The sequence below is a fragment of the Jaculus jaculus genome, chromosome 1, assembly GCF_020740685.1.
Source record: "Jaculus jaculus isolate mJacJac1 chromosome 1, mJacJac1.mat.Y.cur, whole genome shotgun sequence".
Lineage (NCBI taxonomy): Eukaryota > Metazoa > Chordata > Mammalia > Rodentia > Dipodidae > Jaculus > Jaculus jaculus.
In genome coordinates, this window is record NC_059102.1 from 183,910,609 (window position 1) to 183,936,372 (window position 25,764).

Below are 25,764 nucleotides of genomic sequence, written 5' to 3' on the forward strand. Positions count from 1 at the left end.
GTGTCATGATTAATTTATTCTCTTTCTGAAGTTTCCTCAAGTTACTATGTTGTGACATCTGGGAGTGTAAAGGGATCAACTTTTTAAACTTATATTTAATAAGGAAGCCATTTTGTCATTATGTTAATGTTTATTTATGGCCTTAAAAGATCAATTTGCATAACTAGTTATAACTGAACTCTCCATTGTGTTTCTTGGGCTTATTGGGCTTTGCTTTATGAAACAGAATATAGCACTGGATAGATTCGGACTGTTTCCAGGCATGATACTGATGTTGGTGAAATGGCAAATTACAGTTTATTTGTCTTTAGCAATTAACTACTTGAAACTTAGTGATATTTAGAGAATGCATTATAATTGTATGAAATATGGTGAGTGGTTCAAACAGCAACATTCTTTTGTTTGATTGCACCTTTCTGTATAACATTATCAAAGCACATGATTTGGTTATTTGCTATTTCCAGTTGGTAAAGACCTATGCCAGCCTCAAGCATCCACAGAAAATGCACATAGCTTTTCACAAATTTGCCCATTAGTTCATTTCTTTGCCTATTTCTCTTTCTTCAGAAACCTCTGTAAGTCAATGACTATCTTATTCAAGGAATCTATTTTACCCCTTCCCTACAAATATCAAAGTTTGAAAATAATGGTACTCATTCTATCTATAAGTAGCTAGCATTTATATTGTGCCCTAACTTAGTCCTAGCCCTGAATTTAGAAGACTAACTCTTGGAATTTTACTATCCAAAAGAGGGCAAAGTTTACCTATGAGCAGAGCCTAGGAAGTAGTTAACCCTTGGAATTTTCATAATCAAGGTGAGTAAACAGAATTTAGCATCAGCTTTAGGAAGAAGGAAGCTGAAGAGAAGTTTAGCTTAAGCAATTAGTAAACACGATGTATCCTTATTGCCATGGCTCTTAGTGTGGCTGGGGTGTCCTCTGCACACAGGAACTTGTTCACATTTTTATTGAACAGCCAAAAACTAGTAATATGGGAACAATTAGTACATTGTATGAGCAAAGGGTAAAGGTATTTCAAGTTTAGATAATCCTTAACAATTTGAGTTTACATAGTTGTATGGAGTATTTTAAAGTAACTTACAAGTAAGGAATTTAGCATCTTACAGTAGTAATTTTAGAAAAAAACTATTTGTAAGGTCCATTAGGAATATTTCCACAGTTTTTCCCCATAGTTCAGTCCTATATTTTCTTCATTTATTTTTATTTATTGCTTTAAAAAATGGTTGTATTCACAAAAAATTAGAAAGGTTGCAGGCAAACAATTTAATACTTCACCTTAAGGCCTTGGAAAAAGAACAAGGTAACCCAAAAATCAGTAGATGGGAAGGGGCTGGAAAGATTGTTTAGTGCTTAAGGTGCTTGCCTGTGAAGCCTAAGGACACATGTTCTACTCTCCAGATTCTGCATTAGCCATATGCACAAAGGTGAGGCAAGTGCAAAGTCACACATGACCACTAGGTGGTGCAAATGTCTGGAGTTTGATTGCAGTGGCTGAGGCCCTGGTGTGCCAATTCTCTCTTGTCTCTGTCTGTTTCTTTCTAAAATAAAAAAAAAAATAAATAAACCTAGCAAGTAGATGGGAAGAAAGATCAGGGCAGAAATTAATGAAATGGAAACAAAAAGAAACAATACAAGTAATCAATAAAACAGAGTTGGTTCTTTGAAAGGATAAACATGATTGATAAACCCTTAGCAAACATGATGAAAAGAAAGAGAGAAGAGACACAAATTAACAAAGTTAGAGATGAAAAAGACACCATTACAACATACACCAAAGAAATTCAGAAAAGCATAGGATGTGGTGGTTTGATTCAGGTGTCCCCCCAAAACTTAGGTGTTCTGAATGCTAGGTTCCCAGCTGATGGAGATTTGGGAATTAATGCCTCCTGAAGGCAGTGTATTGTTGGGGGAAGGCTTGTGGGTATTATAGCCAGTTTCTCCTTGTCAGTGTTTGTCACACTCTCCTGTTGATATTGTCCACCTTATGTTGGCCAGGGGGTGATGTCCACCCTCTGTTCATGCCATCATTTTCCCCTGCCATCATGGAGCTTCACCTTGACTCTGTAAGACAAATTAAACCTCTCTTTCCCCCCCCCGAAAAAATGGTTGTATTCTTAGGCCCCTTCTACCCCACCCCAATCTTGCTGAGGGTCTTCATTGTGGGGACCAAAGGCCATAATCAGTCTCTACAGTGATGAAGGATACATAGTGCCTCAGACTACTCCCTCCACCCTCAGGCTCTTATAATCTCTGCCCACTGTTCCTAAATATTGCCTGAGCTGTAGTGGGTAAGATAAGGATCTGATTTAGTGTTGTTTTCTCTTTAGATTCTTTGTCTATGTTTTGGTGAGGTTTCAGGGACCACAATATCTGCTGAAAATCCATGAGGGCATTATTCGTGCTATTGCTTTTCTGAAATGATTTCTAGGCCTAGGCAGATGAAGGTGGAAGTGACACATCTGATGGTGGACAGTTTGCAGTCACTTTTTGATGCACTGATGTATCTGTATTCTCCCCAGTATTATTCTCCATCTGTAAAATCAAGAGATTCTCCAAGTAAAAGTGAGAACAGTTTGAATAAAAGCAAATAATCATAGTTATTATATGTATATCCACTCTTGTTAGTTAAAGGGCAGTGGTAGTACTTTCTGGAGCCTATTGGATTCCTGTTCTTGGGATCTGGCTTGGTTCATGGAGCCAGACTTGAGTTGTTCTCCATTGAGCAGGTCTCATGTCTAATCCATGAGCAACTGGCTATCTATATTGCCTGTGTGACACTATTACACAAGTATATACTGCTCAACTGGTTGATTTTGTACTTGTCAGGACCTCCTGCTTATTCAAGCTGTTGGGAACCATTATTTTCCAGCTCCTCTCACAGCAACTTCCAGTAGTATGAAGGTTACCTGGGATGGAGCTAGATTTCCTCTCAGTTCTAGCATGGTCATTTGGTGTCCTATGGCCATAGGCTATGGTATTTTCAGCAATCAGGATTAACCTTTTAGCTCCTGCAGGTAATGAAGTGTTTTGGCAATTGCTTATATTAATTTGAGGATTTTGTGTCTAACTCTTGAACATTACCACTGTGGTAGGAAGCTCAATTCTGGTCCTGGGAATTACCATCCAGAACCTGTGGTTTTAGGGCTAGGGTTTTCCCCTTTTTATGGACCTCTTCTGTTTGGGTCCTCCCTCCCCCTTATTGAGGGTAATGAGTTGTAGAATGGCATCCAGGAAGAACTGATTCATGTTGCCATCAGTTTTATATATCTATTTTCCTCCCCCACAAGTGTTCCCTCTTCCTCTGCCCCTAAGGCATTTCCATACCTTTCTTTCTTCCTTTCTTTATTTCTGATCATCAACTTATTCTGTAGCCCTTCCTCTGGTCCCTCCATCTTTCCCCTTTTCTTATCTTTATTCTAGTACTTTGTCCATACTGTTGGTATTTAGAATGGCTTACAATGGAGTCCAGGATAGGTACTGCATATTCGAGAGATCAGGTGGTGTTTGTCTTTCTGAGCCTGTGTGACCTCACTTATCATGTCTTTTTCTAAGTCCCTCCATTTTCCTGCAGATTTCACTATTTGATTTTTCCTTACCACTGAGTAAAATTGAATTGTGTGTATCTACTACATCTTCATTAACCATTCATTTGTTATTGGGAATCTGGGTTGATTCCAGTTTCTGGCTATTGTGGATAAAGCATCAATAAATGTGGTTTGAGCAAGTGAAATTGTGGTATATAGCATTTAGGGTATATGCCCCCCAAAGGTGTAGTTGGATCTAATAGTAGTTCTAGTTTCAGCATTTTCAGGAATCTCTATACTGATTTGCATAGGGGCTGTACAAGTTTGCACTTCCACCAGCAGTGGATGAGGGTTCCTCATTCCGGGCACCTCTGAGAGCATGTGCTGTCATTTGATTTTTTTTTTAATTTTTATTTATTTATTTGAGAGCGACAGACACAGAGAGAAAGACAGATAGAGGAAGAGAGAGAGAATGGGCACGGCAGGGCTACCAGCCTCTGCAAACGAACTCCAGACGCGTGCGTCCCCTTGTGCATCTGGCTAACGTGGGACCTGGGGAACAGAGCCTCGAACCGGGGTCCTTAGGCTTCACAGGCAAGCGCTTAACCGCTAAGCCATCTCTCCAGCCCATCATTTGATTTTTTGATGGTTGATATTCTTACTAGGGTGAAATGGAATATCATAGTTGTTTAATTTGCATTTCCCTGATGAGTAGAGATATTGAACATCTGTAGGTATTTCTTCATTTGGAAACTCACTGCCCATTTTTTGAGTGGGTGCTTAAACTTTAATGATTAAATTTTTTTAGTTCTTTGTAGATTCTAGACATTAAAACTTTGTCAGAGGTATAACCAGTGAAGATTTTCTGCCGTTTAGTAGGTTGTCTATTTACTATGTTGGTGGTTTGCTTATCTCTAAAATAGTTTTTTTTTTTTTTTTTTTTTAATTCATGAGGTCGCAGTTGTTGAGTGTGTGCCCAATTCGCTTGGCTATTTATTCAGAAAGTCTTTCTATATACCTATATCTTGGAGTGTTCCTACTTTCTTTCCTAGCTTGTTTAGAATTTTGAGGTCCTTGATCCATTTGGAGTTGATTTTAGTACAAGGTAAGCGGAATGAGTCTAATTTCATTCTTCTACATGTGAATATCGAATTTCTCTAGCACCATGTAGTAAAGATGCTGTCTTTGCCCCAGTGAGTGTTTTTGACCCCTTGTTAAAGATCAGGTTGCTTTTGTTACTTGAACTCACACCTGGATATTCAATTCTATCCCATTGATCTATTTATCTGTTTTTATGCCAGTACCATGCTCTTTTATTTTATTTTATTTTTCATTTATTTGTATTTATTTATTTGAGAGCAACAGACAAAGAGGCAGATAGAGAATGGGTGAGCCAGGGCCTCCAGCCACTGCAAACAAACTACAGACGCATGCGCCCCCTTGTGCATCTGGCTAACGTGGGACCTGGGAAATTGAGCCTCGAACTGGGATCATTAGGCTTCACAGGCAAGCGCTTAACCACTAAGCCATCTCTCCAGCCCCCATTCTGTTTTTATTTAAAAAATTTTTTTTGTTCATTTTTATTTATTTATTTGAAAATGACAGAAAGAGAGGGAGATAAAGAGACAGATAGAGAGGGAAAGGGCGCGCCAGGGCTTCCAGCTACTGCAAATGAACTCCAGACGTGTGCGCCCCCTTGTGCATCTGGCTAACGTGGGTCCTGAGGAAACAAGCCTCCAACCCGGGTCCTTAGGCTACACAGGCAAGCGCTTAACCACTAAGCCATCTCTCCAGCCCGCATTCTGTTTTTATTACTATAGCTTTATGGTATAATTTGAAATCAGGAATGGAGATACCACCAGAGGTGTTCCTTTTGCTGAGTACATTTTTGGCTATCCAAAGCCTTTTCTGTTTCCACCTGAGTTTTTTTTTTTTTTAATTATTTTGTTTATTTTTATTTATTTACTTGAGAGCGACAGACAGAGAGAGAGAGAGGCAGAGACCGAGAGAGAGAGAGACTGGGCGTGCCAGGGCCTCCAGCCACTGCAAATGAACTCCAGACGCTTGCGCTCCTTTGTGCATCTGGCTAACGTGGGTCCTGGAGAATCGAGCCTTGAACTGGGTCCTTAGGCTTCACAGGCAAGCGCTTAACCGCTAAGCCACCTCTCCAGTCCTCCACCTGAGTTTTGAGACTGCTTTTTCTAACTCTGTGAACAAAGTTGTTGACGTTGTGATTGGAATTGCATTGGGTATATATATTACTTTTGTTAGGATGACTGTTTCACAATATTAATTCTTCTAATCCATGAGCATGGACAGTCCCTTCATCTTCTCGTGTCTTCCTACAGATTATGATTTTATGTTTTCATTATATACATATTTTGCTTCCTTATTTAGAGATATTTTAAGGTATTTGATTCTTTTGCGGTGATTATAAGTGGAATAGCTTCCCTGATTTCTTTTTCCATATTGTTATCATGTATATACATGAGGGCTAGTGATTTTGTGTGTATGTTGATTTTATATCTTGCCATGTTGCTAAAAGACTTTATCACTCCTAAGAGTTTTCTGGTGGAATATTTTGACTCTGTTAAGTATAGCATCATGTCATCACAAACAGGGCTATTTTGACCTCTTCTTTTCCAATCTGTATCCATTTTTCTTTCTATTGTCCTATTGTTGTTAAAAAGTAGTAATGAGACTGAACACCTCTGCCTAATTCCAGACCTTAATTGGAATGCTTTGAGTTTTCCCCATTTAGTATGATATAGGCTTTTGGACTGTTGTGTATTTCCTTTATTATGTTGAGCTATGGTCCCTCATTGAATATTGAATATTGAATGTTGTTGAAGGTTTATCCTGCATATATTGAGATAATCATGTGGTTCCAGACTTTGAATCTTTTTATGTGATGTATTATGCTATTTTTGATTTCCATATGTTGAACCAACCCTTCATCCCTGGGATGAAATTTACTTGATCAAGGTGGATGGTACTTTCGTTGTGTTTTTGCATTCACTTTCCAAGAACTTTTTGCATTTAGGTTCATGAAGGATATTGGTCTATATTTCTGTTTTTTTGTTATATGTTGCTCTAGTTTTAGTATTAGTGTAATTCTGGCTTTATAGAAGGAATCGAGGAACATTACATCCTTTTTAATTGTGTAGAATAATTTGAGAAAAAAAATGGCTTTATTTCTTCAATGAAGGCTTGGGAGAATCTAGCAGTGAAACTCTCTGAATCTGAACATTTTTGTTGTTGTTGTTGGGAGGCTTTTAACCGGTGCTCCAATCTCATTTGAGTTTTTTTTTCCCCTCAGTTAAGGAGTTTATATCATCTAGGTTTAGTTTTGGTATTTAGTATGAGTTAAAGAATTCATCCATTTCTTCCTGGTTTTCCAATTTTGTGGAATATAGATCTTTGAAATATTTTCTGATAATTTTTCCAATTGCCTTAGCATCTGTTGTAACATACTACTTTTCATTTCTGATCATGTTGATTTGAGCCTTCTCTCTTTTTCTTTTATCCTTTTAATCAAATTGGCTAGGGGTGTATCAATCCAGTTTATTTTTTCAAAGAATCAGCTCTTTAATTCAACAATTTGTTAACTTTTTACTTCCAAATCATTGATTCTACTCCTCTCTTGATTGTTTCACTACAACTAGTGTTGCTGGGTTTGGATTGTTCTTCTTTTTCAATGCCTTTAAGTGGCTGGTTAAGTTGTCGACTTGACATATCTGTTTTTCTAATGAAAGCACTTTGTCCTGAAAAATTCCCTTTTAGACTGTCTACATTGTGTCCCATAAATTTTGGTATGCTTTACTTTCATTATCATTCTGTTTCAGAAATTTTTAAGTTTCTTTTTTAATTTCTTTGATTATCCATGCATTATTTCATAGTGAATTACTCAGTCTCCAGGAGTTGGTGGATTTTTTGTTGTTTCCCTTGTTTTTAATCTCCAGGTTTATTGCATTGTAGTTTGATATAGTGAATGGATTCATGCTTATGCTCCTGAATTTGTTAAGATATGTTTTATGCCTCAGTATATGATCTGTGTTAGAGAAGGTTACAGAAGCTGCTGAAAAGAGTATATATTCTGTAAAATTAGGGTAGAATGTTCTGTAGATGTCTATTAAGTTCAATTGCTATATTGCTTTTTTTTTTTAAAGAAGGAGCCAAGCATATGTCTTTTTTTTTGTTTTTATTATTTTTATTTATTTATTTGAGAGCGACAGACACAGAGAGAAAGACAGATAGAGGGAGAGAGAGAGAATGGGCGCGCCAGGGCTTCCAGCCTCTGCAAACGAACTCCAGACGCGTGTGCCTCCTTGTGCATCTGACTAACGTGGGACCTGAGGAACCGAGCCTTGAACCGGGGTCCTTAGGCTTCACAGCCAAGCGCTTAACCACTAAGCCATCTCTCCAGCCCTATATTGTTTTTTTTTATAAGTAAATATGTTTTATTACCAATAGTTATTAATCAGTATTAATATATAAAATATTTCTTGAATTATCTACCCATGTATGTAGTAAAGGACTAAAGTGTCACATCTCATATCAGTAAAAGCCCACCTTTAATATTGTAATATCAGCAAGATAGTTTGATATTCTCTGTCCCTTACTGTCTCCAAAATGTCAGCTTTCCTAATGATTTTCTTACCTAAGATAATAATTTTTGTTAATTTCAAAGTTTTTGCTATTTTAATTCAATGGATAATACTGATTTTAAAGTCTGCAGGTTATATTTTAAAGTCAAGTCATTGCCATTGGGTCCTGAAGGAAAAGTCATGAAAACACAACAGCATGGCACAGATTTTAATTTTAGTACCTGTGCTTGACTCATGCCACTTTCAGATTGGCATCAATATAACAATTCTTCAAGCACATTAACTTCTTTTGAGTAATATGACCACATGACTGTATGATTTTCTTACACTTCTGGGGTTTTATTTATTTGGTCTATGTAGGAATCATAATTGTGATATAAGGAATTATTTTGCTCCTACAAATATTTACTTAATGTTTCATTATTCATGTAAGTATTTTTCCCTTTAAGGTTACAGGGATTTTCATTAAAGAAACATAATTCTTTTTTTTCTTTTAATTTAATTTACTAGTTTTCTTTTCAGTAAATACAGGCAGTTTGGTACCATTGTTTAGGCTCATCTGTGATCTACCTCCTCCCATTGGACCCTCCTTGTTGATGTAAATGGGTCGTGCATTGTGGAGTTAGCCCCCAGTTATTGGTATGATAAATGTCTCTGCATATCATGACCCAACATGTGACTCTGACATTCTTTCCGCCCCCTCTTCCGCAAAATTTCCCTGAGCCACGTTGGGTTCATTTTTGGTCTGCTTCAGTGCTGAGGTGTTGGGGGCCTCTGAGGCTCTGGCTCTCTGATTTGGTAGGAGTTGATTTTTCTCTGTGTTGGTCTCCTTCCCCTTTGTGCTGGTATCCGGTTCACAGGAACACATCACCCTTGCTTGTTTCGCCAATTATCCTTAGTTTCAGTTGGGCCCCTTTTGAGGTATGTTGGGGCAGCTCTCTCCTTAGGATCTGCATCTATCTGAAAAAGAGAAGCAGATTCTCCAACGGAGAGTAAGTTAGCACCCAGAAAATTGAGATAACACTTACTTTTTTGATAGACAGTTTGATAGGTGTAGGCCCTCTTATACCCCGTGATTGATGGTAGCTTGATATTGTAGAGTGGGCTTGTGTTTGGGTATGGTTCTGACTTGTTTCCCAGCTCCAGCTAAGGGTCTAGTACCACTGAGGGGATCAGTTAGCCAAATCAAGAGCAATTGATTCCTCACCATGGCTGTGTACCACACTATTGCACTTGTGTGGCCTTCACTAGAACCTTACAGGAAACACCTGAACCACAAGACACTGGAGGAGAGGGTAGGATCAAGACTAACCTAAATCTACATCTTCCCTCCCTCCCTCTCCCCTCTATCTCTCTTCTCTCTAACTCTTGTATATTAATTATGTTCTTCCTCAATTTCTTAGTGGACACTGACCTGTAACCCCCACTTCCAGCTTGGGCCTACCATCCACAACGAGCTTTTGATCAGAGAAACCTACAAGGTTTCCCAAAACAATGACAGACTTCTCTCAGAGTACTTGGTGACCCACCAAAGGCCAGTGGTAAGACCCTATTGCTGAACACTCCATACACAGCTGACATGTAAAATGGAATGACATGGCTGGAAGCCAGGAGAGAGTAAGTCCCCAGACAGTCAGCGTGTCTAGTGCCAGAAGGTGCTACATAGGCGCCTGGGGGAAATGACCAAGATCTGTCCAAGCAACTCATTGTCTAACCTAATTAGCAACAAATAACCTGATGTGATGCCCACACAAGTGATATATCGTTTTATTTAATTTTTCTTATTTCATGGTTTATTTTCTGCTTAGATGATATAACAAGACAGTAGAGTATTAAAAGTCTCCTGTTATTATTTTGTTATGTATTGTTTCTGCTTTGTTGTCTAACAGAATTTAATTCATAAAATTTTATGCTCCTACATTTGGTGTTTATAAGTTTATGATTGTAATATTCTCCTATATATTCCTTTGGTAAGTATGGGGTAGCCTATTCTATTTCCTTTGATGACTTTTGGTTTGAAGTCCATTTTGCCTAATACCAGTATAGTACCCTCTGGTTGTTTCTTATTTACATTAGCTTGAATATCATTTTCCATTCTTTCATCCTATGGTTGTGTATATCTTTATTGGTGAGTTTCCTATAGAAAGTAAATGGATGGATCAATTTTTCTTATCCAGCTTTTAAACCTGTGTGTTGTTTTTTTGTGGCAAGCACAGCAGATTGCCCCTTTTTATGAGGGGGAGTGAGAGTGAGCGTGAGTGCAGGCGTTTGAGCATGTGCACAAGAAGGAACTGGTGCACGGGCCTCCGGTCACTGATGCTTGATTCCCTTGTGCGCATGTGTGACCTTTGTGCATCTGGCTTATGTAGGAACTGGAGAGTGGAACATGGGTCCTCAGACTTTGTAGGCAAGCATCTTACCTGCTAAGCCATCTCTCCAGCCTAAGCCTATGTCTTTTAATTGGGGTGTTGAGACCACTAATATTTAGAGTTAGAACTGAGGTAGTAGTTAATACCTGTCAAGTTGGAGGCTTTTGGTGTTTGGAATACTCTTGGACTTTTATGAACATATGTTTTAATGTCTTCTCTATTCATGTTTATCACTTTCTCTTTCTTGAAGAGATTCTTCATTTCTTCAGTTTGGGTTATTCTATGTCATATTCTCTGTAGGATTGGTTTATTGTTCATATAATTGTACAGCTAGCTTTTACTGTGGACAATTTTCCTTTCACCTTCTATTATGAGGGATAATTTTGTTGTGTATAGTATTTTGCATTGGCAGCCATGGTCTTCTAGGTTCTAAAATTCTCCATTGTAATCCCTTTTGGCTTTCAGAGTTTCCCATTGAAAAGTGAGAGGTCAGTCTGATGCCTTAACTTTGCATGTTACAAACTGTTTTATTCTTGCAGCTTTTAGAATCCATTGTTGGTAGTTTTTCCTTTTTTTTAATGTTTTATTTATTTGACAGAGAGAGGAAGAGAGAGAGAAACAATGGGCATGACATGGCCTTCAGCCACTGCAAACGAACTCCAGACGCATGTGCCACCTTGTACAACTGGTTTATGTGGGTACTGGGAAATCAGACTTGGGTCCTTTGGCTTTGAAGGCAAGTGCCTTAACTGCTAAGTCATCTCTCCAACTCTGAGATGTTTATCTATAATTTTTGATGGGGAATTTCTTCTCTGGTCCTATATGGTGTTCTAAACACATCTTATATTTGCAGGAGGCTCTCTTTTGTGAAGCTAGGGCAATATTCTTTGATAATTTTGGTGAAAATGTTCTCTGTGTCTTTGGTCTGTATTCTTCCCCTTTTTGTATGCCATAGATCTGAATACTTAAACTCTTTAAGGGGTCCCACAATTCCTTCATCTTGTGGGCTCCTAATTTTTGGAATTTATCATTATGTTTGGAATGCTGCACTATTCCCTCTGTCTTGGCCTCAAGTTCTGATAGTCTGTCCATCATATGGTCTACTTAGTTGGTGAGGCTTTCATGGAAACCTTATAAAAGTGTTATTTCATTGTTGATATCTACTATATTTTTTCAACATTTCCATCTCTGTTGGATTCCAATTTCATTTCTTGTTTAGACTTGCTAGTTGTTTGTTAGAGTTGTTTCATGCATTTGGTTGTATCTTCATTGAGTTTATTCCACTACCCATAGAGATCACATTCTTTCCAGACAGTTGTATATAAAGAGTGGTACCCTTCCTTTGGCTTTTACATTCTTTCTGCCACCTCTACTTCAATGGACCCTGAACCTTGGCGTGTGATATATTTCTGTACTGGACATTCCTCTGTCCCTTCTTCTCAGTACTATGTTTCTTTTTGGGTCATCCCAGTGGTTGCCATCTGAAAAGAGAAGCTTCTCTAACCAGAAATGAAAGTAACATTAATATATGAGTATGAACATTAAGTGTAGTGCTTTCAGAGCAATTTTGTGACCATAATATATGCATTTATCCAGACAAGAGAAGGCTATATACCCCTAAGGCTCATGACCTTCCCTTCCATAGGCTTTTGATTAGGTTTTCAGTACCAGGCACATATTCCCTCCCATAGCATGGGCCTTTAGTCCAATTATAGAGCAGTTGGTTTCTGCCAGAACAAACATGCCATTATTGCACTCATTTAGTCAGTTGGCCTGCCTGGCCAAACTTGAGGTTTCCAGTGTCCACTATTTTTATCGCTGATGACTTCTGTCTCCCATAAGACTGCTTACAGTGCAGCTTTTTCCAGCTTTCAGTTGGCTGGGCTACAGGGAGAAGGTTATTTTGCTTAGCACCAATTTGATTTCTCAGTGACTTTGCTGCTCAGGCATGTGAAGTCTTCAGCAATAGGGTCTTACCATCCCTTTATCATGGGGAACCAAGGGCCTTGGCAATAGCCTATAATGTTTTGGAGGCAGCAGGGACCTCCCTGGCCAACAACTCACTGGAAGGTATCCCATCCCTGGCACTGAAAAATTTCTAGTAACAATCTATAGCTTCTGGATGTGCCATTATTTAAGAAAGTGGATTTTCATATGTCTTATTCAGAAAATCTTGAATTTTGTTTGACACTGATGCCCCATCTTTTTTTTAATACAATCTCTCTCCCTAACATTGCTTAGGCTCCCCCCACCCCGCTGTAATCTGTTCTACTTACATATATACAATACCATCCTATTAAGACCTTCCCTTTCCTCCCTCCCTTGTAGCCTTTTTTCTAGCTTATGGGCCACTGCTAGTGCATTTTGTTTCCAGATCACACACAAGTCCATACATTGGAGCTAGGATCCACATATAAGAGAAAACATGTGATGTTTGGCTTTCTGGTCCTGGGTTACCTCACTGAGTATAATCCTTCCCAGATCGATCCATTTCTCTGCAAATTTCATAATTTCATTTTGATCATTCAGTAGTGTATTGATTAGTCTCCATGAATTTCTGTATGATCTGTAGCTTTTCTTGTTGCTGATTTGCAGCTTAATCCCATTGTGGTCAGATAGAGTACAGGGATTATTTCAATTTCCTATATTTGTGGAGATTTGCTTTGTGTCCTAATATATGGTCTATTTTAGAGAATGTTCCATATGCACCTGAGAAACAAATGTATATTCTGCAGCATTTGGATGGAATGGTCTGTAGATATCTACTAGGTCCATTTGTTCTATGACCTCATTTAATTAAGATGTCTCTCTGTTTATTTTTTGCCGGGATGACCTGTCAGCAGATGAGAGTGGGGTATTGAAGTCTATCACTACAAATGTGTTTGATGTTATCTGTGACTTTAAGTCTAATAATGTTGGTTTAATGAAATTGGGAGCCCTCATGTTAGGTACATATATGTTTAGGATTTCAATGTCCTCCTGCTGGTGTTTTCCTTTAATCAGTATAAAATGACCCTCTTTATCTTTCCTCATCAATGTTTATTTGAAGTTTATCCTATCAGATATTAGGATAGCAACCCCCTGCTTGTTTCATAGGCCAGTTTTCTTGAAATATTGTTTTCCATCTTTTCAACCTAAGGTGGTGTCTATATTTTATTGAGAGATGAGTTTCCTGGAGGCAACAAATGGCAGGATCCTGCCTTTTAATCCAGTCTGCAAGCCTGTGTCTTTTGGATGGTGCATTGAGGCCACTGAAATTAAGAGTTTTTCTTGAAAGGTATGCATTTATTCTTGCCATTCTTCTTATTTTGTACAGTTTCCTATTTTACCTTTGCTCGTATTTTAAACTGTTATTTGAGTGTGATTTATTTTCTCCTATTTTCTCCTGTGTGTGTTTAGCGATCTCTTTGGCATTAAGAATACCTTCAAGTATTTTCTGTAGAGCTGGTTTAGTTGACATAAATTCCTTTATCCTATTTTTGGTGTGGAATGTCCTTATTTCTCCATCAATTTGGATGGATAGCTTTGCAGGATAAGGTCATCTTGGTTGACAGTTCTTATCTTTCAGAACTTGGAATACATCATTCTAAGCACTTCTGACTTTTAAAGTTTGTATTGAGTAATCTGCAGTTATACTGATGGGCTTGCTTTTGTAGGTGACTTGCTTTTTCTGTCTACCTGCTTTCAATATATTTTCTTTGGTTTGTGTGCTTAGTCATTTAATTATAACATGGCGAAGAGGGTATGTTCTAGATTTTGTCTGTTTGGTATTCTAAAAGCTTCTTGTATTTGCATTGGCATTACTTTCATAATTTGGGGAAAATTTTCTTCTATGATTTATTGAAAACACCTACTAAGCTTCTGGATTTAAATTCTTCTCCTTCTGTTATACCCTGAATTCTTATGTTTGATCCTTTCATAGTGTCCCAGTTATCTTGAAATTACACTTCATACCTTGCTATTGCCTGTCTTTCTCTTTGCTGGACTGTATTAGGTCTACCACCTGGTCTTCCAGTTTAGATTTTCTGTTCTCTCCTTCATCCATTCTACTGGAGAGACTCTCCACAGATATATATATATTTTTTTTAATTTCATTGACTGTATTTTTTAGAGCCAGGATTTCAGCCTGTTCTTTCTTCAGTATTTCTATTTCCTTCCTCATGTCTTTTAATGACCTCTTTATTTCATTAAGCTGGTTTCTTGTGTTCTCTTCCAGAAGTTTGTTTTCTTCTTTAATTCCTTTGTTTTCTTCTTTGATTTCCATCATTTTCTTGAAATTTTTGTCAGGCATTTTATCTAAAATAGTCCTATTGGTGATCATTTCTGATGGATTTATAGTTTTTGGTGGGACAGTATTGTCTTGATTCTTTGAGTTTCTTATATTGCAGAGACTTTTGCATCCTGAATTGATTTGATGCTTGGGTTTTCTACTTATATACAGTGTTTCCAGATGTGGAAACCTGCCTTTATATACCCTCAGGATGTGAGTTCAAGGTGTCAAGTGTAGCTCTTGTCCCCCAATCAAGCCACAGAACTAATCCTAGGTGTTGAGTTTGCTTGCTAAGCAAATATTCTAGTGTACTAGGTCAAATAATTTACTGATAAATTCTAAATTTCAATCAAGTAACATTCACAATCAATAAAAACCAGCACAAAGTATGCAATTGTGGGGATTAAAACAAACAGATAAAGCCAAAATCCCCAAGGGTGTGCGTTGTTCTACACCCTTAATCTTGTTAGCTGGGTGGTAGAGATTTCTGTTCTGAATTGGGTTGCAGGTCAACTTGGATCTGGATCAGACCCTGCCCCCAATAATGACAGAAGCAAGAAACAAAGGCCCTAAAAATATGAAAGCATCAAAGGCAACAATATTCACCCCCCAAATACAGGTCATTTGAAAATGGTAAAGGCAACCAAGAATATATATCCCATAATCTGCCCTGACAAGGAAAGAGAGATTAGCTCTTGTGAGCCTGTGTACTTGTTTATTTTTATTTTTTCCTTAGTCAGCCTTGTTACCTTTTGGGATGGGTTCCCATCTCACTAATGCCAAGTGACGCCCTCAATCCCTCCGTGTTGCGCTGTGCAGCTGTACCTCTTAGCCACTCTGCTGGCTGTGCTGCCACTGACGGCTGAATGCTGGAGGTTCACGGGTCTGATGGCCAAGGATGGGGGATTTCAGACTTCTGGAGCTGCTCATACTTTGAGTAGCTTTTTAGTCGATCTCAGCTGTCTTCCTTTCAGATTTCTTAACTTTGCAAGAAGGCCGATGGAGCTGAAAAATCTGTTGCTTAATCTCTTCTGCTACTGCCTCATGTTGCACCTGGTGGGACTGCGCTGCGGGAAGGGGGCGCATGGATCCTGGGCCATGAGCACATCAGTGGGGCTCTGGCTGTTTTCCTCCTATCTGGTGGAACTTGGTCTCTCCAGCTTCTCTGTTATGTCTAAAAATAACCTACGCTCCTTCACTTTGCAGAACAAGAGTGTGTTTTGCTGGGGTTTTGCCTAAATCCCTCCCTAGACTGGTTTGGTGTGGCTCCTATTCTGCCATCTTACCCGGAAGTTAATGATTAAAAAAAACCTGTCTTTAATTTTTTCATACTTGTATTGAGTTATTCTTGCCAATTTGTTTCCATTTGCTTCAGCCATGCTTTGAGTTCATTCTTGATTTTATTTTATTTTATTCATTCATCCATGCTTTAAAATATTTTGGGATTGGTTTACTTAGGTACTTTAGTAATTCTTCCATTATTTTGTTCATGGCCTTATAATATTTGTTAAATATAATTGATATAACTTTATTTTGGGTTCTATGGCTGGAGTTTCCTCTAGGTTTGCAATTGAGGGTTCCATTATAGGGCTAGGTGTCTTAGGTGGGGATATTTTGTCTTGATGTCTTTGTACTTTGTTTTACATTAGGATTTGCGACTTTGAAGTACTTGGATTGTTTTGTCAGGACTGAAGCAATTAGTATTTCTTGTGGAATGTACCTTGATTGCCTTGTTCAGGTTTGGTCAATGTGAGAAGGTGATATATTCACAGGTTTGACTGGTTGCTGTTGACTCTGAGCCAGGTCTTTCTTGGGTATTCACTCTCCTTGAAATTCTTGGTGGATCCTGGGAGTATCTGGTCAACTGAGTAACCAGGGAGGGTCTTATGGTTTCTCTGACACTCCCTTTCGGATCCTTGGTGGTAGGTTTGGTTATGGCAACTGGAAGCAGGCATACTGAGGGGATATTTGGTATCTCATCTGGAGGGTTGAATCTCAGTCACTGTGGTTATGGGATTTAATTCATACCTTCTAGGGCCTGCCTGGACCACTTTGGGATTGAGATGATTGCAGATGGATTTCTGCTTATGAGCCTGCTTCAACAAATCTTGTGTGGGGATATAGGATTCCCTATTTGATCCACATGTGTATTTAGTGCACTGTAGCAGTACAGGGGAGCTGGGATCTAACTACCCACAAGGAGGCACAGCTAGGTAACCTGGTAGCTGGGGCTTACTCACCCCACATGCCTGCCCTGCTGGGGGACTGGGACCATCTCATCTGTGCACATGAGCCACAGGGGAGCCTACCAGCAGGAGCTTACTCTATATGTGTACAGGGCACTACCTACCCCCCCCACCCCGTAGGAGCTGCCAGGGAACAGGGCTTCCGTGGAAACATATAGCTGGAGCCTAATCAACCCACATGTACATAGAGACCTACATGCCTTACATGTATGCCTTGCTAGACAACCAAGGAGTTGGGGGTCTACTTACCCTACATGTGTTTGCTGTCAGGGAACCAAGGAGCTGGGGCCTATCCACCGCATAGGGGGCATCAGGAAACCTGTGAGCCAGGGCTTACTTACGCCTCATACTCTACTCCTACCACAGGAGCTGCCTGGAAACCAGGGAGCTGGGGCCAGCTCTCATATTTCATCCTTATAGCTCATCTCCACAGTTCATCCTCATATATTACAAGTCCCATCCATGTGGTTATGATTACCCTGGCAATATTTTCTTAAGTAGCTATATTCATGTTCATATTATTCTGACATATTTTACATTTTACTTCAACTTTTGTTTTTCAGCTGTATTTTGGGGTGATATTGCTTTAGATGATGAAGATTTAAATATCTTTCAAATAGATAGAACAATTGACCTGACCCAGAACCCCTTTGGAAAACTTGGACATTACACAGGTATGGTTAATTATTAATTTATTTGTGTTTGTTTTGGAGGAAATACACTTGAAATCATTTGAATACTCTTAGTATTTCTCCAGTTAATTTTGTTTTTCTGCACAGAAATTAACATGTTTAAAGGTTTAGATTTTAGTCATAGCTTTAATTTTATTATTGTATTTTTATTTTATTATCTAGTAACTATATTGTAATGTTTTGCTGTGTTCCAGGCCTGATTCGACCAACACCAGTAACTTACAAAAACTCCAGAATATTATTTCATTTTTAACTGCTTGGAACATGTTTGAATTTAAGGCTAAAGGATAAATTCATGACTTCACAGTAACTGTTCTACACTACACAAGACCCTCACAGCATTGGGCACATTAATATTCTGTCATAGGAGAAAGGAAGGAATGAGGTCTCCATTCCTCCTTGAGAAGATATTTTGAATTAATGGTGGTGGAGGGAGCAGGAGACATTCTCTACAGTGTTGTTACCACTGGTAGGACCCATGTGCCCTGATAAATAATCCTTCACCCATGTCCATGCAGTCAGCCCTAGTAAAATCCAGTGGGTCATAACCACACACAGTAAAAAATCAAGACAAAGGGCTGGAGAGATGGCTTAGCGGTTAAGCGCTTGCCTGTGAAGCCTAAGGACCCTGGTTCGAGGCTCAGTTCCCCAGGTCCCACGTTAGCCAGATGCACAAGGGGGCGCACGCGTCTGGAGTTTGTTTGCAGAGGCTGGAAGCCCTGGTGCACCCATTCTCTCTCTCTCCCTCTATCTGTCTTTCTCTCTGTGTCTGTCACTCTCAAATAAATAAATAAAAAATTAAAAAAAAAATCAAGACAAAGCAACAACAACAAAAAACATTGATATAGAAGAGGGAGTAGTAGAGGAAAAGAAGAAGTCCAGTGAAGGGGAATAGTGAATGGGGTTTGTAGTTACAGCAAATATTTTATTTATTTATTCAGTTTTATTTGGGTCAGGGTTTCATGAGGCCCATGTGAGCCTCAAACTTGCTATGCAGTCTGGACTGGCTGCAAACTCTTGATTCTCCTGCTTCTTCCACCCAGGTGCCAAGATTATAGACACACCACTGCATGCTGGAAAATACTCAAATGATGGCATTTCTTTTTCATCTCACGTCATTCCTCCCTTTACTATTTTAATTGATTTTCTTTAATTAGCTGTGGTGTTATATATATAAATACATAAGTATATAAAATATAAATATGTAGATAGATAGTTCCTTTCTGGTGTCTAGTAGATAACTGTATTGTAGTTAAGGCTTTTTAATGTCAATCAGTAACTTTGCTCATTGTTTTACCAATATTTTGTTGCATTGCTCTTCAAATGCATATAAAATTAGTAGGACAGTATATAGAATATCAGTATCATTCCTTTTAGATTCAACATTTGTTTACATTTTAGCATGTTTGCTCTATATATGTGCACACACATGTATAAATGTGTACAAAATATTTTACAACTAACTGAACAAAATAAGTATAAAAATGCATTATAACATTCTAGTATTGGGTATTTTATCAACTACTTCTTAAGAATAAAGATATAGTCCTATGATAGTCAAACTACCATTATCACAGCTGAGAAAAATCATTTGAAATGAGATATAGGAAATAGAAGATCTGAGGAATTTATTTAGAAATAACATGTTTGCCCTTGTTGTATATGGTGCCAATCTTTCCTGAAACCTACACCTGTATAAAGGGAAAACCTTGCTGTTGTGGAGTCATGGGTAGTACATTGCTATGTATTAGTAAGCTTTCCAGGAGCTACGTTCCACTTAACAATTCTATTCATTTATTCTGGACAATAAATTAAGATAATACTTTAAAAAGCTCTAGATTTATTGTTACATTTTGAGTTTCTGTTGAAAGTTTTTATTTGCTTTAAACTTCATTTAGATCATTTTCGGCCTTATTTTCCCTATTATTACTTTCTGCAATTAAAACAAATACTATTCTATAATTTTGTTATTTCCCTGAAAGTTAAGCTCTAAGAAAGAATAGTTGAAAGAAAGAGTAATATTGAGTCTAGAGACATGGCTCAGTGAGAAACACTTATTATATTAACACAGAGTCCTGAATCTAACACCCAGCACCATGTAAAATATGCAAATAAACAAAATCTTAAAAAGAAAAGGATAGAATTTTTAATATATAAGATTAAACAAATTTATAATACTCATGGTAAAAATATTTATTCTAAATATACACATGACAGGTATACATACCTGAGAGCATAGTCATACAAACAATTTACAAGCGCTCTGTATTTTAATTTTTCCTATTCATTTTTTATTAATTAAATTTTATTGAGTTAATTATTCTCATCTCGTAATTGCAAGATTTAGAGACTACCTCTACAAATAAGTTAATATTTATTTAATCTGAATGTTTTCATTGTTTTTCTAGTATGATTAATTGTCCATGCTACATTTTATTTCAATTGTTATAAAAGTCATACAAAACTGCTAAAATATTTTTCAAAATATTATTAATTTTTATAGGCTTGGTATATTGGTTTAATTATATAATTGCTTATAATGCAACTACCTTTACACTAGCAAAGACATTAACCTTGTCATATGTGTATATATATATATATATATATATGTATATATATATATATATATATATGTATATAAATATATGAGAGAGAGAGAACTTTTTTTATATATTTATTTATATGTGGCAGAGCCCATCAAACATAAATATACTTACTCTGTAATGGTAATTTCAATTATATAGACACCATACTTTAAAAAGGTTTCTAGTTACTGCTTAGGAATGAATATACATTGAAGTGTGACCTCATCTTTTTAAAATGTTTGATGGAAAAATTTCAAAAATTTTTCTCAAGATTCACAGCAAAAATGTGACCATACCATGCAAATAATTAGGCAGATTGCTGGTAAGTGGTCAGCTCTCCAACTTGTTTGCCTTATAAGGACATTTGACTTCTCTAAAAGGCTTATATGGCAGTAGAGTTTATTATTGTTTCTTTTGAGCTTCAATCTAGGTGATTGGGGTTGGGCATTATGTTCAAAGGAGACATGGCTATTGACAGAAATTACAGCCTGAGAATAATTCACTGTGTTGTTTTCTGTGAGCCATGGACAATTACTGGTGCAAGTTTAGCTGCCCTTGTTCTGAAGTCATTCGTAAGGAGAGAGGGTCATTATTCATGGATGCCTCATTCTTATTTGTAATTTAAAAACTCAAAGGGAAAATGAAATATGTTAGGAGCAGCACTTTAGACTGTCCCTGGAAAAGAATACAGAGACTAGAATTTTTGCCAAACATTCTAATACTTGACTCAAGATAGGAATCTACCTTTTCTGGTCTCTGTTGGTAAAATTGAAAAAAAAAATACAAAAAAACAGAAAAAGACACAATTTTTTAATCTACTATTTTTTATGTTACAAACTTCTTTAGCTTTTTAAAATAAATTATACAGGTCAGGGTAATGGAATGGCATTTTAAAGTTGAACATTCATTTGGAATCTTACCTTCTGAGTTCTTTCTATTTATATAAATTATGGAATTTTATATTCAAAATTTAGGTGGATATTTTATACAAATTTCTCTGATTTTCAAAGTTTTGGAGTACAAGTCTGTACTGCAAATTTGTTCTTGTAGTGTTTCGTTAACTTGCTGTTCTGATGACCAGCAATGCTGTACACATAAGAGGAATGGCTGGTATGCACTCAATGGAACACATGAATTGCTGTCATTCACCATAATGTAGTTTGTGGTGGTATTCCATGTCAAGGTTGTGGTGGAGAAAAATGTTTCAAATTATCAATAGATGACTCAATTGCCATGATGTCCAAATAAAGTCATTTAGATTGTTCTCAGAATCACCCCCACTTCATCTTTAGTCAGCTACATTTGTTGGAATAGGAATTTTACTCCCAGCAAAGATTTATGTGTATGTATCTCTTACACTCAAATATACATTCATAAAATAATATGCAGGGAGAAAATGGTATAGCATATTACCATTGTTTATTTATTAGAACATTAAAGTATACTATGTTAAATGTTATATATTTTTCTTTCATTCTTTAGGTGGATTTGGAGACCACAGTATGTCAAAGAAACGAGGGGCCCTCTATCAACTGATAGACAGGATAAGAAGAATTGGCTCTGGTATATCAATGTTTAAATATTTGACGTACAGTAAATATTACACTCATGGAAGTTCAGTTTATTAAAGTCAGTGTGCCATTAGGATGCAAAGTAGAAAAAAGTTGTGCTGAGAAAAGGCCCTTTATTTTATACTTTTAATTGTTTGTAGCTCATATTTTATGTAAGTTTTTATTTTTGGAACTTAAGCTTGTATAGTTGAGAAACTTCCTTTAGCTTATTTAAAATGCATTATGCATTTATTATATTGCTGGTGCTTATTTTCAGCTGCTTTAGTATCATACCAAGATATTTTAAGACATGCAGATGCATCAATTTTAACATATTAAAATATTTCAAAATATTTGTTTTGAAGTGAAAACATTCAGTTTTGTTAACTTGATAAACTGATATCATAGATTAAAAAAAAAAAAGAATAGATCCAGGTATGAGGGCTGATGTCTATAATCTCAGCATTCAGAAATCTGAGGCGAGAAAGCTGCCATGAGCTTGAAGCCAGTCTGAGCTACACAGGGACTTCCAAGTCACCCTGAGCTCAAACGTATGAGGCAGACAGAATGAAAGAGCTAGTGGTTAGGAAGGAATATCTAGAGACATGTTCTTGCCACATAACAGTCTGCTGCTTTCACACCTCCTATCCTACAACTCCATGGTGAATACTAGCAATCCCACTAAGGAGGCCCTCAGTGGAGTAGGGGCAGGGAGGACAAAAATGATGGTACCAACATACAGTGTGTCCGTACAAAGTTTCTACTTAGTAAAAAAAAAAATAATATTAGAAATAGATGTATTCCAGAGAAGAAATAAAGATTTCCTTATTTTAAAGAAGACAAAAATATACCAAATAGAGAAAATTTATATCCTTTTGGCTATTCAATATGTGTGTATGATATATATGTCTGATATAATAGATATTAATCACTATTGGTAGATTTTTAGAATTCTTTATTCAATACTCTCTGTATGTTATTTATTTCATTACTTGCTTTCAATTAATTAATAGATTGATAATCAAATGATAAAGTTGCATGATTTTAAGGAGTAATTTTCCCAAATAAAGATGAATTGCTCAAGAACATTGAAAAAGAGACTTGACTGAGTCCAATCAGGTATATATTTGCTATGAATAAGCATTTACTAGTGGAGGACATTCATAACGACAGCGACATATAAGACAGACTACCTATACAAACTTTGAAAAGCAGAAACAGTAACAAAATGCTATAAAGTGTAACAAGAAAATCAAAGACTGTAGACTTGGAGGTCTGTCCAGACTAGGCAGCATTTGTGATAGCCTATCCTGTAGTGTGATAAGCTCAGAATCATGCTGATAGCTTCAGACAAAGTCACATGAGAGGGAATGGACACAGACCATTGACTCAGTGGCCAAAACCAGACCTGTATTAGCTATATATTAATGTAATTTTCCTGACTTCAGTTTGTGCTGTTGGAACACCAATATTGTTTTAAAGGATTAAATATTTACACATAATATTTAAATATATATATAGCCTTGGGCTGGAGAAGTAGTTTAGCAGTTAAGGTACTTGATGGCAATGTCAAAGGACCCAGGTTCAATGCCGCAGTCCTATGTAATGCCTAATGCACAAGGTGGCACATGCATGTGGAATACATTTGCATGGGCTAGAAGCCCTGGCATGCCCATTATCTCTATCTGCCTCCCTTCCCTACTCTCTTTCTCTAATAAATAAATAAAATATATATTTTTAAGAACATAGTCTTGAATGTGATAGGCTTTCACTGCATAATATATGTTTTATCATCTGTAGTAAATGATTCATGAGCTGGTAATGCAGAAAACAAAATGAATTTTCTATGGATTTATAAGTTTTCTTGATTTCTATTTGCTAGGGACTATTGCATAGAAGTTCATCAAAATTCCCTCATAGGGCATCAAGAAATAGCATTTTAATGTGAAATACATAAATATTTGAATACTTTTATTCAAGTATGAAATGTAACTGAAGTTTCTGTATTTTGTCTTCAAGAATGTTTATATGAATAAGTAAATAAGACATTTCAGCTTTTGTCATTTAAGAGGTAAATGATTTCCTGACCAAGGACTTCTGCTTCACAAAATGTTTTGCGTACCACTGCAGGCTTGGAGCAAAACAACACAGTGAAGGGGAAAGTCCCTGTAAAATTCTTAGGGCAAAATGAGAAAAATCGAGTTCCCAGAGCTGCTACATCAAGAACAGAAAGAATATGGCCTGGAGGTGTCATTCCTTATGTTATAGGAGGCAACTTTACTGGTAAGATACCCCTAATGGGATAGGACTAAACTTTAATAGCAAGATATTCCTGGCACACATACTTTCATTAAAAAATATAGATTGTGTGTTTTATAGAGTATTAATATAGAAAACAGACTATGCAATCAAACTTGATGAATAATACTCCATTAATATAGGGTACTTGTTTAAAATGTCTCTGAACTTGAAAAACAATCTGTAGTTTGTGTCCTGAATGTAGTCTCCTGTTTTTTAAACTGACATTTGAATGTGTCCATTCAATGTGGAAGCTGACTTTCCTGACAGGAAGAATGTACTCACCATTTAGATACTTGTACCCACATATTTGTAGAGATAATGGGCCTTAACATTTTGATTATAAAGTGAGTGTCCATTCTTACCCATGACTCAATTGCGGTGCTATAAACTAGACTTTGAGGCTAGAGAAAGGCATTCCGGACTGCAAGCCAGGGTGGGGGAGGGGCGGGCAGCACCAAACTACACTCCCTGGGGCCTGTTTTATTAAAGTCATGCACTTTTTCCAGGCAGCCAGCGAGCTATGTTCAAGCAGGCCATGAGACACTGGGAAAAGCACACATGTGTGACGTTCATTGAGAGAACTGATGAAGAGAGTTACATTGTATTCACCTATAGGCCTTGTGGGTAAGTAGAATTAGGGAATGCCTTTAGTAAGTTTTGAAGAAAACTGAAAGTTAAAAATCCATATGCTGATCAGGCATGTCATAGTACACCTGTGTTTCCAGCACTTGGGAGGCTGAGGTAGGAGAATTACCATAAATTTGAGGCCGGCCTGAAGCTGCAGAGGAAGTTCCAGGTTAGCCTGGGCTACAGTGAGACCCTAACTTGAGAAGAAATACATCGTATGTAGGATTTCTTTCTTTCTTTAGCCCTTGGGCCAAGAAGAAGTCCAAGTTTATATAAGAAAGTTTGCATACTAGGCAAACATATTCTATGATCATAGATTTTGTGCTTCTGTTGCAAGTATTTTTCTTTCTGTCTTAGGTAATCTCTCTTATAACAGTAGAATCCAACATCCCATCAACTTGAGTTAGAAATGTCAATAACCTACTCCAGTGATTGTGCTGTGCTCACAGTAAGATCCGTGCTATAAATGTCTAGTGCGGTCACCACTGTGTTTGTGGCCTCACTCCTAACTCGTGTCCTAGCTTATTCATGTCTGCAGCATCTCACACCCGTACTGTTTGGTCTGATTTGTCTTTCCAACTCACTGCCACTAGAATTACCTTCCAAATATATTGGTCAGAGCAGTTTATACTTTCTTTGGTGTTCCTATAGCAGTGTTCCCACATACAACTTTCCGAAAGATTCTGTAACTTGTGAGAGTATATTTTCACAGATATTTCCACAGCAGAGGGTCAATGGACATTATTGCTACTCCACTAATTGAGTACGTCTTCTAGCCTTCTTCTTCTAATATCTTACTTATGAATGAGAGCAGGGTGGCATATTCCAGGGCTTTCTGCCACTGCAAACACAGTACACTCACATATGCCTCTTTGTGAATCTGGCTTTATGTAGGTACTGGGGAATCAAACTCAGGCTGTCAGGCTTTGCAAGCAAGGGCTTTTAACCACTAAGCCTTCTCTCCAGCCCTAG

General features: G+C 37.4%; 1 protein-coding gene across 2 annotated transcripts in view; it reads left to right on the forward strand.

Annotated features, from left to right (window-relative positions):
• Tll1 (tolloid like 1) overlaps window positions 1-25,764 on the forward strand; it is a 243,559-nt gene that overhangs the window by 103,852 nt on the left and 113,943 nt on the right. For both annotated transcript variants that reach the window (XM_045137374.1, XM_004657159.2), the window contains exons 2-5: window positions 17,601-17,711; window positions 21,797-21,877; window positions 23,995-24,147; window positions 24,672-24,789. In XM_045137374.1, coding sequence (XP_044993309.1) covers window positions 17,601-17,711; window positions 21,797-21,877; window positions 23,995-24,147; window positions 24,672-24,789 — 463 coding nt within the window. The remainder of the gene's footprint in view (window positions 1-17,600; window positions 17,712-21,796; window positions 21,878-23,994; window positions 24,148-24,671; window positions 24,790-25,764) is intronic.